Source organism: Tyto alba, unplaced genomic scaffold (assembly GCF_018691265.1).
Source record: "Tyto alba isolate M040663 unplaced genomic scaffold, T.alba_DEE_v4.0 Super-Scaffold_34, whole genome shotgun sequence".
Lineage (NCBI taxonomy): Eukaryota > Metazoa > Chordata > Aves > Strigiformes > Tytonidae > Tyto > Tyto alba.
In genome coordinates this window covers 6,237,428-6,252,603 of record NW_024881309.1, presented here as the reverse complement: position 1 = coordinate 6,252,603, position 15,176 = coordinate 6,237,428, and the positions used below count along the sequence as shown (strand labels likewise).

At 56.2% G+C, this 15,176-nt stretch overlaps 1 protein-coding gene across 1 annotated transcript; it reads right to left on the bottom strand.

The window, feature by feature from the left end:
- Positions 1–4,388: 4,388 nt before the first annotated feature.
- On the bottom strand, positions 4,389–4,800 carry TCIM (transcriptional and immune response regulator). Its single transcript, XM_009967820.3, has one exon. It carries the CDS (start codon positions 4,768–4,770, stop codon positions 4,450–4,452), a length of 321 nt encoding a protein of 106 aa, XP_009966122.1. The 5' UTR covers positions 4,771–4,800; the 3' UTR covers positions 4,389–4,449.
- Positions 4,801–15,176: the final 10,376 nt, after the last annotated feature.

Here is a 15,176-nt window from a genome sequence, read left to right as displayed (position 1 = left end):
GGCCCAGCCCCGCTCTGGACTCTGCGCTTGGCATCCCTCTCTGATTTCACAGAAATTAGAAGGTCACGGTACTGGCTGTTCAGGGACTGGGGAACGTCCCCATCGCCTGAACACAGCGGACAGGCCGAGTTGGACTGTTGACTTGTTCCAGCCCCATCCTCCCATCGTCAGGACGGTTGCAAGGGTAGATTTGGGGGGAGACAGGGATGGGTGTTTGATGGGGGGACAGATTGTGGGACCTCTGTGCTGTCTGCTATAACTGCCCCCCCCCCCCCCCTTTGCTCTGGGCTGTTTCTTTCCGGCACCCTCTGAGCTGCTCCCCACCTTTGCTGGTCTGTCAAACCAGAGCTTGTGCAAAAAGAGCTTCTGCTCGTTTTCTGTCCTGGCTTTCCATGGCTCTTCCCCAGCTGCCTGCAGCAGGGAGCCCACCAGCACGCTCCGGGGTGCAGCCGCTCGAGCTGGGGGTGCACGGCTGCCCCCTCCCCCGTTCTCCTGCTTATGGCAGAGCATTAGCAAAGCCAGATAAAATTAGCTGAATTATTCAGACGCATGTTCCTCAGGATGCCGGGACGGAGGGACACCCAGTACAGCCAGTTTGACTCATGGAGAAGAATTAATGGAAACGCCCGGCTCCTGGAGGGAGGAAATTCCTTGAACAGCCTTTTCCTCTGTTTGTTGCGTGGGGAGGCTGACAATGGCCCCTGCGTCTGGCAGGAGCGCTGCCGGGCCGGCGCTTGAACGCACCGAGTCGGCGGCACCGCCGACCCCCCCGCAGCCCTCCTGCGCGGATCGCGCCGGCGCTGCGCAGCGCAGCTCAGCGCCGGCCCCGGGGCCAGCGGCGCGGGGCTCGGCCGTGCCCCGGCCAGCACACGGGCGGCCGCCAGCGCCGGGTGGCCGGGGCCGGGCACCCCGAGCTGCCCCGGAGAAGGCAGCACCGTGAGTGTGAGGGGCCTGCCGTGGTCGGACCTCTCTACCTCGAGCTCTTGTTGGCAAACGTTTCATAACCGTTTATGGCAATTTTTCCGGAGCCCGCTGCGAGACGCGCTGCTGTCCACGAAGCACAAACCTGACAAAACGGCATAGAGGCTGCGACCAAGGAAAATTGCCTTTTTCCACTGTCAAAACCCAATAATCACTTAACTGTTGTGTAAGCGGCCTTCATTTATCAGGGATGCCGCTTGGGCTGATAATTTAGGTGTGATGAGACAAGAGGGACTGTGGACTCCCCAAGTCACAGGACCTTCTCAGTCACCGTGCCGGGCGCCTGGCAGAGCCTCTGCCCGTGTCTCGCAGCGCAGGCGCCCCGCGCGTGTCCTGCTGTCAGCCCCCCTCCCCAACCTGCACAGGCTGCCAAAGCACCAGTCCCTCCCTCGGCCCCTGCGGGGGGGGGTGCATGGTTTGGTGATGGGGGCCAAGAGAGGGGTGAGGCTGTGCCAAACCCACAGCTGGCCCTGGCACAGGAGGTGTGTTGTGGAAAGCTCGATGGTCCGGCGCGGGGGAGAGGCGGGGCGAGCAAAGCCCCAGCAGCAGCGGCAGGACAGCACAGAGCTGATTTGGGACCCACGGAGGGGCAGGGGGTGTTCTGAGAGCATCCCCTTGCAGCAGGGCTGTCAGGGTCCCGTCGTACCCCGCACCCCAGGGGCAGGTGGATTTGGTGGCCGCATCGTCCCCCTGGTTTCTAATTTGAGCGACTGTCACACAAGAAATGACTCTGCTGGGAAAACCGACTGGGGCGGGGGGAAAGGTGCTGCACCCCAGCTGCTGGGAGCACTGGGTGGAGGCAGGGGGTGGGGCGGAGTGGGGCAGCACTTTCTTCAGCTGTGGGCAGCCCCATTTGGCCGTTTTTGGAAACAGCCCATTTGAGGCAGTTTGTGTCACTATGGGTGGTTTTGTGGGGATGTGTCATGAGTGGGTGAAGCGGCTGCAGCTGAGCGTGGGACCCTGCACTGGAACAGACGGAATGCTGGAAAACCAGCAACTGCCTCCGGAGCAAATCCCACTCAGAAGCAGATTTTTCAGAGACAGGGCAGTTCTGAAAAGCCTTTGGAAAAGAGGTCCATCCCAAACCAGGCGTGACCCCAGCGCTCTCTAGTCTTCTCGGCAGGAGGGACCACGTCCACCCCCTCACCCCAGCGAGGTCTCGGAGCCGACGCTGAGCGTGGCGGTGGAGGGAGCACGGGGCAGGGTGCCCCGAGGTGCTTCTCCTGCCGCCGCTCGGCCCCTCGCCCCCCGGGCTGGGTGAAGGCTGTGGGCACCTTCTGCCCCGGCTCTCGCTTTCGGGAGGTCAGTGCTGCTCTGCGGGGCCCCGGGGTGCTCGGGGGAGCCGGGGCTGCTCCGCACACCGGGCACTGCAGTCCCCAACCTGGTGCTCTCGCAGGATGCTTGGATGAGCTTCACCACACTATAAATAATTGCAATTATCCATTGCATTAAGTAATTTAAAGGATTATTTCTAGTCTCCCTGACTTATAGACAATGTGGATTTTTTACTGTAGACAAAAAAAAATGTGGCTCATCTATCCTTCTTCTGAATTGTTTTATCTTTGTTGCTCTAAGCAGAATCATGGGAATGTTTTTTTTTTCTAAACCAGCAGGTTATTAGAGGACATAGTTATAAATAACTACTCTTGGCTATTTTTAAGTATTGTCAACATAGTCTATCATGATAGTATGCCATAACTTGCAGAAAAAACTGAGTTCAATTCTGCTGCCAAAGCATTCTTAAGTCACTTCTGTTTCTTTGGATGATGGGGAGCCAAATCCGAGTTCTCAGTCTGCTTTGCAGGAATGCCAAGAGCCCGACGAACCACACCGCTTACTGTGGCGTGGAACTGGCCACTTTCTAAACTGATTTTTCTGTTACACTATTGCAAAAGATGTAATTCTCCTTTCTTAGATAGGAGAAATTAACAGTTACAACTAAATTCGGCGAGGTCTTTCTGGGGACGCCGGAGTCACCACGGCAGCGGTGCTGCTGGCAGGGCTGGTGGGACTGTGGGGACACGGAGTGTCACTTGGGGAACTACAGAGAGGTACAGGCAGTCTGCTCTTAGAACAGGCTCTGTATGAAATGGCCAAAAAAAGTACAGCCCCACTCCTCCAGGAGAACTGAGCATTTCAGACAAGAGAACTTATATTTACTTCATAATTTATTCAATTTCAGATTGCCATATGCAATAAATTATAGTAGCTATAATAATGTCATATAATATTAACATAAAGTACTTGTCTAATAGCTATTGTAATCTATACAATTAAGAACTGTAGTTACAATATTTAGATTTTTAGTGTTAATGGGAAGTGAACAAAATATTAAGGAACTTCACAGTAGATTCAGGGAAATATATCATTATTATTGCTTTTGTGCAAATGATTTATACTGCACACATACAGCTTGAGAAAGAAAAGGTACAGTGGCGTAGTGTGTCCCTAGAGCAAATGCATTCCCTGACGGTTGCACTTACTGCACCCATACGGTGCACTGACAGGCACTTTAACAAATGCAAAGTGATCCATGACCAGGAGCTGATCAGTCTCTAGAACCTCCCTCCTCGCCCACAGCTGTGCGGCTCAGCAGGGGCTCCGACTGCAAGGACACAAGTGTGAAAAGGCAAAGCCCGCGGCTGCAGTCAGTAAACACCGAGCCCGCCAGGTCTCCAGTTGCGCCCCGGCGTGTGGGATTCCCCCACAGCTCGGTCCCACGGCTGCTTCCCACTGGGAGCTGCCTTCCCTCTGGGAGCCCCTGGCTGCCACGCCACACGGGCGCTGATGCTGCCGTGGGCGCTGATGATGCTGCTGGTGCTGATACTGTGGGCGCTGATGCTGCCGTGGGCGCTGATGCTGTGGGCACTGATGCTTCTGGCACTGCTGCTGTGGGTGCTGATGCCATGGGCACTGATGCTTCTGGCACTGCTGCTGTGGGTGCTGATGCCGTGGGCACTGATGCTGCTGGTGCTGATGCTGCCGTGGGCGCTGATGCTGCCGTGGGCACTGATGCTGCCGTGGGCGCTGATGCTGCTGTGGGTGCTGATGCTGCCGTGGGCACTGATGCTGCTGTGGGTGCTGATGCTGCCGTGGGCACTGATGCTGCCGTGGGCACTGATGCTGGTGGTGCTGATGCTGCTGGTGCTGATGCTGCCATGGGCACCAATGCTGCTGTGGGCACTGATGCTGCCGTGGGCACTGATGCTTCTGGCACTGATGCCGTGGGTGCTGATGCTGCCGTGGGCGCTGATGCTGCTGTTGGCACCGATGTTACCGTGGGCGCCGATGCTGCTGTCGGTGCCGTGGTTTGCTGCGTGCACGGCGGGGCTGAAGCCCTGCGGGCGGTCTGGCAGGTCCCCCGTCTCGCAGCAGTTCGTGGGGCAGCAGAGCGTGCCGTGTCTGGCAGGAGGTCACAAACAGTCCCATCCCGAAATGTTCTCCTCCATTTCTGCTCCCTTCGCCAGCTCAGTGAACTTTTATGGAGTATTTCCGAAGTGTCAGGAACTGGAGCAGCTTGTCTTTTCGCCTCTGCTTTAGTGCCATTAGTGCTCTCGTTTTCTCCTCCAAGTCCTGGTCGGTGGCGAGGATTATCTTGGCTCTTTCCTCTGCCCTCTTATCCCCAGAGTTTTTGAAGAGTTTCTGTAGGGACTCTTCGTTGATACTTTCAAAGATGTTGGCCACGGCTTTCTTGCGCAGGGCTGTGTCGAAGCGGTACCCGTGGACCGAGGGGCTCACACGCAGGGATGTGGACATGGCTGCAGTTTTGCAGCGTCTCTTTGCTTTCATCTATGTGGGGTGCTGCCGGGGTCGGCTCCAGCCAGAGGGATCTGTGCTGGGCTGGCTCCCAGCACTGGTATTTAAGGGCAGTCTGGAGAAAAAGCCGGAGGGCTCAAGTTACAGCAGTGAGCTCACGATGATGTCAACACCGAACAGTCATGGGCGAGGTTAACAGTTAAATTGCCAACTTTGCTCTGCCGTGCAGCCCAGCCGAAAAGTTTTCTGTTTCTGGGGTGGGGATGGTTTTTCTTTGGCCCGCTGCAGAACAGCCCAAACTCTGCTCCTGGCCTTTTGTTGCATGTGGAAAAACTCAGCATTCAGAACATATGGTATGATAAACAGTTAAAACTGCAGGCGGGAACTATTGAAGTACTAGCAGGAGGTGTGAGCTGCGAGCCTGTGCATGCAGCCGGGCTCTATGTCTGGGTCAGACAGAAGTGCAACAACGCAGCAAAACCTGCTCAGGTCTGGGCATGGGGTGCTTTCTGCTGCTTCCCAGACCACACGGGTCACGTTTAGCACTCGCGAAGCTGGAGTGTCTAACTGGTAAGCGTTATGCCAAGGGCAGCCGATCCGTGATGACCTCCGAGGTGACTTCCCAGGGATGTGACACCCCACAGAAGCCCAGCTGCCCGTGGCACTGCTCTCACTGGGGCAATGCCCCACTGTGCGCCCTGTGCTGCAGCAGCACCCAGCAGTTTGTTGCCCTGCTCCTGCCTCGAGTGGCCTTTTTCTTTAATTCCCAGCTCACGCTGCAGTTCCTCAGCTCCAGAAGGGCTTGTGCTCTCCACCCCACCCTCAGCCAATGCCAAGCCCTTGGGCTGGGAGGACTGGCTCTTAGTCATATGGTTTAGTTTTAGGTAGTCCTGCAAAGAGCAGGGAGTTGGACTCGATGATCCTTACATGTGCCTTCCAACTCAAGATATTCTATGATTCCGTGTCTCCCTCTTGCTGAGGACGTGGACTGGGCACAGCTGCCCGGAAGGGGCCAGCTCTGACCGCTGGAGTGTCCTGCTGGGCTTAGAAATCTGGTATTATTGAGCACAGCTGACTCTGGCCCAGAGTGGCAGTGGGTTCAAAAGTCACTTGTGGCCAGGGAACCAGAGATAAGTGTGTTTTGGTTAATGGCTTAAAAGCAGCCGGATGCTTCAGAGGCTCTGTTTGGAAAATCAGTGGCTTGTTTACTGGATGTGTTGATGACCCCTATTACTCATCCTCACTGAAAAAAATCCAGAAACAGTTTCTGTCCCCATGCCAGTTTGACCAGCGGCCCCAAGGGGTTTCCCTTATTTACCGGAGAGCTGTGGAGGTGGTCTGTGGCCGCAGTGATGAACAGATCCGAAGTATCATCACCTAGTTGCTTGTCATTTCACATTCTCTTTAGAACTTCTGTTCCTTTGGACAGAGGACGGGCTGTGTCTGGGCGCAGCCCTGGCAAACACCCTCTCTGTGGCCAGTGGGAGCCCCTGGAGTCCTTGTGCCAGGCGTTAGTGCCAGCACAGAGCAGAGACCAGGGTTCCTCTGAGCTGTTGGTGCCCGGCGATGCTCAGAGCGGGGCAGGAGCCTGGCCCGGCACCACCAGCGGTCCCAGCCCGTCCGGGCTCTCCCAGCCCGTCCGGGCTCTCGTGAGCTTCCAGCTGGCCGGGGCTCGCCGGGCTTTTATCTTTAGGAGAGGGAGCGGGCTGCGTTTTGGTGTTTGACCACTTTCCTATCTGGGCCCCGGGGAGTTGCCCGTAAGAGCCAGGCACGCCCTGGCACAGCCCCGCGCCCCGCGCCGGCTTCCCCACGGCTCGGGCACTTTGCTCCGCGCTGCTCTTACCGGCACTGCCCTCCCTGCGCTCGCCTGCCCTGTTTTCCCACCAGTTCTTCATTGCTGTCATTGCGCGGGTTCCTTCTTACAAGTTTGTCCGAGTTTCTTTTGTATGTGCTAGCTGTTACGTGCTTCAGTGTATAAACAACCACTTTGCGAAACCCTGTGATTCTCCTTCTGCCAGAAAGACTTAAAAGCCTCTCACTTTGCTGTAGACTTGCTGAATTTGTGAGAATTACACATCTGCCGCTGTTTGCTCAACATTTGCAGGGCTGGTAAATCCACCCTGAAAATAGGATCTTTTTGATGTGTCTGGCTCCTGGGTCTCTGCCTGTGAAAGAGCCTCATGTTTTATAAACTCTCCTTAACATGAAATATGAGGGGGGAGCAGTAGGAACAGGGACCACGCTCATTGCTGGTCCCCCCTGGCTCAGGTGCGGAGCGGAGTGCTGGGAGGGCAGAAACCCTGCCTGTGAGACGTGTTTGGCTGAAATGTTAAATGTACATTGCTTCGCTGGACAGATAATACACTTTCACGCTACTTGGGACAAAAAATAGTGCCAGAAGATTGGCTGTGATCTTCTGGCTGTAGAAGACAAGCCCTTCTTTTGCAAGGCTCGATTTCCCCTAGCTGAAAAGCAGAGCCAACATATGCCTGTTTTTCACCACTCTTACTGCACATGGAATCATTCTGCAGGTATTTGCAAGAGACATGGCTGAGAGAATAAATTAGCAATATTTGTGGGAGATACAAGCTCAGAAAAGTATCTGCCATGGAAACCGAGAATAAAGCCGATGCTTTAGGAGTAAGACATCAGAAAGCTGCCAAGATGAAGCATGCGTTTTCATGTGAGCTCATCTTGCACTGAGCAGTAACAAATGTCTTTGCCCCTTCAAGCTTCTCTGCCCACTTTGTATAAATTTAGTTGTGTTCAACTCTGACTTGGAGATGAAGCATGCCTCATCTGGTTTTTCCAGTAATTTTTGTTTATATCGGTCTTTTAATACTGCTTTCCCAGTAATGCCTAGGAGGAATTATTCATGTGTTGGATTGGAGCGAAACTTCAGACAAGATGCGATTTCTATCATAGCTCTCCTGCTATTATTGTATAATTGCTTTGTGAAACACAAACGCTCCGTTTTACACATTAATGGGAGGATTAATTCTCTGCCTCTGCGGAGCAGCTCAGCCACATCCCTAATTGCGTGCTGCTGCTCCCGACGTGGCGGGCTCGGAGGGCTCCAGCTGCAGAGGCTCCTCGGCTGGGGGCACGGGCAGGGTTGTGCCCAGCTTTAGGGTGTGGGGGGCCCTTCTGCGGCAGCTTGCCGAGAGCCCCGCAGGCATCTCATCCCGGGTCGTGGCCGCGAAGGATTTGAAGCTGAAGTGCTTATGATTTATCGTAGGCTAAACCGAGCCTCCGAGTCTCGCAGTCGGAGCAAGCGGTTGCCGGCGGGAAAGATTCGGGAAGGGCGGTGACTCAGGGCCAGGTCTGCGCTCCGCTGGCAATGTGAACTGTGTTTAAACAGACCCAGAGGCATCTCTGGCTCAGAGCTGCGAGTGGCCGGAGGATCCCAGCCGCACCGTTGCGGGAGAGGGGCAGGTAGAGCAGGGAAAAGGGGAAAGCCCCCAGCCCCTGCAAGGAGCCGGCAGCCCCGCGAGCCGGCGGAGAGAAGGCCGGGGCTGCCCTTGGCGGCCGGGGAAGCTGGAGCAGCCGGTGCCTTTCCTGCAAACTCTTGCAGAGAACTTAGTCTGCATTTATGTAACCATCCAAAATCACTCCAAAGAAGGTAATCTGGGATGCCTTTGCATTTGGCTGGGGCATGTTTTGCATAACTTTCCTTTCACTAGCCTGCCTAAGCCTGCATGGCTTGTCCTACCACGTTGGCATTGAAAGATGCAGCAGTCCCCTAGGAGAGCATCGGTGCTGCAGGGACCTTCCTGCAAAATGTTCCGAAATGGAGTCTTTGGAACAGGGAAGGAAAGTTAAATATATATGTGTGTACTCTGTCTTTAGCTCATTTGGTGGAAAATCGAAGAACCTGAAATGACCAGGAGCCTCAGGCCGTCTCTTCTCTTCCCATCCTTTCCCTCCCCACGTGGCTCAACCTCTCGCGCGCTGGCAGCCTCCGCCTCTGGCCGTGCAGGCTGGAGAATCCCTGCCCTTCTCCGGGGCCAGAAGTGCTGCTCCTGGCTTGCTCTCTGCTGGGAAACGTATCTGAGATGGAGTGCTCTGCAGCAGACACAGCTGCGGGATGGCCGTAAGGTCAAAGAGGAACCAGTTCATCGTGTTCCCAGTGGAATACAAATTCCTGGGAATTTGTCAGACATCCAGGTCATGCGAACGGCAGCGCCTGCCCCAGCTCTCTAACTTACCTGCAGCTTCTTCCCACCGTGGGTCGTGTGCCTCTCTGTACAGCGCAGGCTCCAGCCGGGTTTTTCTGTTGGGTTGTTGGTTGGGTTTTTCTGTGGTTGTTATATCTGGGAACACTTGTCCCAGGTCTCATGGCAGGACACTGTGCCCTTTGCTTACAAAACCCAAGGGCTTAACTTGGCCGTGTGTGTTCCCCATGACTTGTCCTGTGGTCCCCAATTCAGATGTGCAGTACAGTGGGATGTATTTTAATGATTAAGCTGGTTAAATTCCATTAGAAAAGTTTTTAATAGGGAAAAAAAAATTCCACTGTGTCTATTTAATACTTTTCTTTACCCTACCTATGAAAACTAAATTAGGTGCTGGCTTCTGGGCTGCTAAGACAGGCGTTGTTCTATCAGGCATAGTCTGTACAGCATCAATTCTACGCTCCAGCCTCCTGCAGCGGATGCGAGCAAGAGTATTTTTTATTAACATCTGTCACTCAGCTGCAGCCGGCGGCTCTCGGTGTCTCTCCGTAGGGCTCCCTCCATCCCGTGCCCCGTCTCCTGCACCCATGACCTGCGCATCTGTTTGCTGGCACGTGGGAAAAGCAGCAGCACCCAGCAATGGCCGGGCTGGTCCGACAGCTGGTGCGACGGGGGGCTCTGCAGCTCTCACAGGGGCTGCTGACAAGTTAATGAAAATCACAGATATTCATGGTGTCGGTGCAGTAAGTTGGTAAGAGGTGGCACAGTGGGAACGTAGCTGTGCCCCTCGCTGAGCCTGCTGTGGCTTTCTGGCTGCCGTGTCACTGCGGGCACATCCGTCCCCGGCCGGTGACACCCGGGGTGCAGGTTGGGCTGGCTGGAGCGAGGGCACTGTGGCCTTTGGGAAGAGGAGAAGGGATGCTGCAGAGCAGCACCGTCCTGCCCGGGCCGGGGGAACACGCTGAAGCTGCTGCCCAGCCGAGCATCGCTCTGAGCAGGGAGTCCATATAAGAGTAAAGTTTGTGGTATCACTGATAATGAAAGTCTCCTCATTTCTCATAAATTCTCTGCTAAATGTACGATCACGGAGTTAATAATGCAGCGCAGGACATAATGAATAGCCAGTTACAGTAAGTAAATCAAGCCTTTTAAGAAACAGAACAGAAACAGAAACTTCTGGCACTTTTAAAAGCCAGTATCCTTTTAAAGAAGCCCTGCATTCAGCAAAGCTGAGCTGGGGACACATCGACTTCTGGTGTGGAATGCTTGCTGTTCCGGGGGGCTGGGGAGGCTGGGGACGGCGAGGGGAGGGGAGGGGAGGCTGGCTGTGTAAGGAGGCCACGGGTGGCTTCCCCCGTTGCTTGAGACTTCCCAAAGCCATCTTGCAAAGGGGAACTCCAGCTGTGGTGCTCCCCGCTCGCAGTGGGACACAATGACCAGAGTGGCTGGCGGCAGATTGCGGTACGGCTGAAGCAGGCAGCGGCAGGGAAGCGGTGCGCGCGGGGCACGTGGGCAGGGTGGGAGCGAGCGGGTTTGCTGGGGCCCAGCCGGTCGCTGGACGAGCTGGGGTGACCCCGCAACAGGGCTGCTCTGTGAGGTGGGTGCCCTGTCCTGCCCAGCATCCTGAAATGGCACCTAACCATCGCGCCTGCAGGCCTGCTCACCACCCCCGGCTAGCTCCCTGGGAGCCAGGGCAAGTATTTTAATACCCTGACTTCAGCATCTTCCGCCCAGGTCAGCAAGACTGAGCATGGCAATGAAAGTTTAGACTTTCAAGCACGAACAACCCTTGTCTTTCTCTGCTGAATTTCCTGTTTGATCTTCCTGAAGGTCCCTGAGTACCCCTTGCTAGAGAAGGGTGAAGGCAGAGCCGTCTCCAGCTGTCAGACGGCTCATTGTCTGGTGCCGAGGGGACAGGCTCACGGGAAATCCTGCCATGGGGCTGGGACGCAGGGCTGGCTCGGGTCATTGTCGCGGCCCAGCCCACGGGCGACAGCACCAGACACACGTACCGGCGCCCCAGTGCCCCCCTCGTCGCGGCTCTAATCTCTGCCGCGCCGCTTCCTCTGCTGCGAAGGGGGTGGCAGACAGGATGCGTGCCTTTGTGCTGCCCCGGCTCCTGGGGGCCCGCCGTGCCCCCCGCGGCTCCCGGAGCCGCAGCGGCTGCAGCCCAGGGCTGTGCCCGGGGGTCGGCGCCGTGTCTGGGGCCAGATGTGGGGAACGGGGTGGCACAGCCTCCGGCGGGGGCTCGGGGAGCGGGGGGCGTGGGGGGCCCGGCTGCTGCTCCGCCGTGCTTGGGTGAGGGCTGCGGCGGTGCGGAGGAGACCCTGGGCTCGGCAGCGGGTCCCCAAAAGGGGCTGGGGAGTCTGCCTGGGACCACAACACCGGGGAGAGCCCGGGTGACCCCTGTGAATGCAGCGGCTCTGCGAGCGAGCCGGCGCGGCTGGGAGAGCAAGAGGGGCCGTGCCGGGATGGAGGGAGTCGGAATGGCGAGGGACCTCCACGCCAGTGGGCTCAGCCTGGAGTGGGGCTTTGATCTGTGTCCCTGCTTGTCCGCCTGCTTTCGCTGAATGGCTGGGTAGGCTGTTGATAAGGCTGATTCCCAGCTCCGGGCGCAGGCGGTGACCAACCCCTCACAGTTCTGAGGCAGTTTTCAGTTCTGATTTGCAAAATTCAGTGCTGTTTTGTGATCCACCCAGAGGCAAATTAAAGAGCAAATCCCCTGGTGAGGAAAGAAGCAACCGCTCGTGCAGAGGGAGCTGAGCCGGGTCCTGGTCCAGAGGGATAGGCTTTGCTATTTCTGCTTTTGTGGCAGAAAACCCACAGATTTAGTTTTCATCTGCTTAATCTTGTGGCAAAGCAAAGTGGGCACGTGGCAGAGGTAGCTCCTGTCCCGGCTGTGTTTTGGGGAGGAGCAGCGTGTATTTGGTAGCAGCATGTATTTGGTAGCAGTGTGCATTCAAGGCTTAGGGACATGTAGCTGAGTAACACTGTGAGAAGAAAACTGATAATCAGAGCTGAGGGAAACACCCAGCCTGCACCTATGGAGATTTATCAGGAAATCAACAGATGCATAAATTGTGTGGGAGATTAGCTTGAAATTGTGGTGTTATCAGCCTTGTAGTTCATTCCTCCAGTAACAAAAGAATTCCTTGGAGAGAACAGATGGTGTTTGCCTCCCATCACCCTCTCTCGTGGCCTGGCAGCTTTCGCTCTGTAGCTGTTAGAAAAGCAATTTCTGCCATCCTCCTCCTGTCACCGCTGCTGTCACCGCGGCGGCACTGCAGCCCGAATCCTCTGCAGGGCCCTTACCCTGCCCGCGGCGGTGGCACCCGGCCCACTCCCAGGGGCGTGTGGCTGCGTGTGGTTTTTTGGGGGGGTGGTTTTTGCAGGCTGAGGCCCTGCTGCAGATCCCCCCCAGGGCACACCCGGGGCTGGCCGTGGCCCTGCCGCTTTGGGGGGACGGGAGCTGTGCTGCACCGGTTTGCACGGGCGTCACACGGGTTTGCACGGCTGTCACACGGGCGTCGCACGGGTTTGCATGGCTGTCACACGGGTGTCGCATGGGTTTGCATGGCTGTCACACGGGCATCGCACAGGTTTGCACGGCTGTCACACAGGCGTCGCACGGGTTTGCACGGCTGTCACACGGGCATCGCACGGGTTTGCACGGCTGTCACACGGGCATCGCACGGCTGTCACACGGGCGTCGCACGGGTTTGCACGGCTGTCACACGGGCATCGCATGGGTGTCACACGGGTTTGCACAGATGTTGCACAGATGCCACACAGGTTTGCATGGCTGTCACATGGGTTTTCCTGGGTTTGCACAGATGTCACATGGGTTTGCACGGGCATTGCATGGGTTTGAGACCTGCACAGTGGCCGGAGCTGGGCTCGGGCTGTTCCCAGGACCATTGCGGCTGCTCATGGGGTTACAGCAGGTTACTGAACGTCTGCCAGTGGTTGTTTTCCCCAGCAAACTGCGATCGGCAGTGCACGTCAGCTCCCACTCCGAGGAGCAGGAGCAGGGCTGTAAAGCCTATCTCTGGGCAGAGGCGAGGCTGGCAGTTTTGGGCACCGGGCCGGCGTCACCGCCCCAGCTCAGGTCGGTGCTGGGCAGAGCCAGGGCCGGGCAACTCCTGCAATCCCTGACTCATCAGGAGCACAGCGGGACACAGACCTGCTCCGTACGGCCACAGAGTGGGAACCCCCCCCGAGGCTCTCCAAGCAGCAGCCTGCTGACAGTCTGCTCTCAGGCTTGTTTAGCAGTGAAGGCAGTGATGCCTTCTAGATCTTTCCCAACAATCACGTTGCCTAATTGTTATAATCTAAGTGACTGATGCCTTGTTTACAAGGGAGCCTTGCCTTTGTTCTCAAGATCTGCCCTTGAATCCCTGTCAAGTGTCAGTGCTGGTTTATGGGTATTTCAGTCTGTCTGCATCAGGTTATTTATGCAGGCAGTTCAAACAAAAAAGAACAGTTTTAGAACTGCAGGTTTATTTCAGCTCTGTGTGGGAGGGGAGGGAAGGGGAGAGAGATGATGCTGTGTGGATGTATATAGGTATGGTAAAAAGTGCTTTGCAGCCCCTCTGACAGAGACCCGGTTGATCAGCAAACTGCTAATTGAGAGTATGAGCTGTGACTGCTCCCACTTCAGCTCTGATCCGTCAGAGGTTCAGTGTCAAACTAGAAACCAGCCCGGTTTGCAGTTTGCGCTCTGAAGTTGTCGGCATCTGCCTGGGAGAAGTAAATCAGATTTGTCTTTATGCCTGCCTTCGAGAGCGACACTGGCCCGTCACGAGGCTCTGTGAGACTCACTGGGTGAAGCGGGAGCCAGCACCGGCAGCAGCTGCCCTCCGGCGTGGGGAAGACGTCTGGGGAGAGAAAGGCCTCTCAGCTGCGTGTTAGGTCTGATAAGCCTGACCGCTTAGCTACAAATCTTCACATAGGTTATGCTCTCTATTTAACAGGTAAAATGATTGTACGTGCCCTGCAGAGTCCTTACTGCAGGTCACGGAGGTGCAAAGCCTGGTGCAAGCCACACAGGCGAGCGTGGCGAATGGTTTCTTGCCGGGGCTGCTCGCGAGGCAGCGCCAGGCTCGGCCGGAGGCCGTCGACTTCTCTGCATTCAGAGCTGCTGCTCCGTGGCCCCAGCGTGGGCCAGACCTGCACACCGAGCAGGCTGGGCAGCACGCAGGGTGTCTCAGAGGTGGATGGGAGAGCCCTGGTACTGCTTCCAGCCATGTCCCTTTTCCCTCTTTTCTCTCTTACATAAGAAACCCTGAAAGACAAATGGGTCAGAACAGGCGTTTTCAATCTTGCTGACATCCTGCCCAGACTGGCATTGGAGTTTCCACGGTCCCTGCCACAAGAGCTGAGAGCTGCAACATGTAATTAATGTGCCGAAACACCAGCGTGGAGCTGCGTGCTTTTTCCATAATATATGAAAAGGCCGTTTAGATGGAGAACGCTGGGTAAAACAGCTCTCGTGTGGGTTATCTGCTCCTGAGCTGAATGCACTTGAGTGCCTGGATTGCTCTGAGCTGCTCGCTTTTGCTCCGCGAAAGCATCAAGGAGGAAAAGCTGAGCAATGCTCTGTGCTTTCGGGAGCAGCGCAGGTGAAGGCTAGAAGGACAGTGCAGGTTCTGCCCTGGCAATGGGCAGGGAAAAGGGAAATTCAAGGTTTCAAGGCTTGGGTATTATCATGTGTGGGAGTGGTCGCTGTTGCTCCTTAAATCACAAGTTGCTGTTTCAAATGGTGCACGCTGACCCCGCGAGCTCCGGGCAGGGGTGGCTGGGGGGGCTGGGGATGCTGCGGGGATGCACCGGGAGCTCCGCGCATGCCGCTCTGATGGGAGGAGCAAATTAAAATAAAACACGTTGCCTGTCACTAAACAGTGTCGAGCATGACGTAAGGTTAACAAGGCTGGTGAGGTCGACTCCAGAACCCCCTCTGTGCAGAAAGCTGAGTCAGTTCCGGCCACAATGAGGTTCATGGAAGGAGCGTTTCCCAACACTGTTTAGAGAAACCTTACAGAGAAAGTAAACAAAATCCAGCAGTGATCTGCCCGCAAACCCTGCCCCTCCACATGCCTCTCCCATCGCATCAGCATCTGGGGAAGAGAGGATCCTGGTGCAGGAGAGGGGCAGCACTTGTCCCCCTCGCAGGCAGGGCTGCACCCGCAAACCTTGGGCAGCCGTGTGTGGGGGACGGGATGGGGAGCTGCCCTGAGGAACGATGCTGGGGGGGGGAGACCTGTG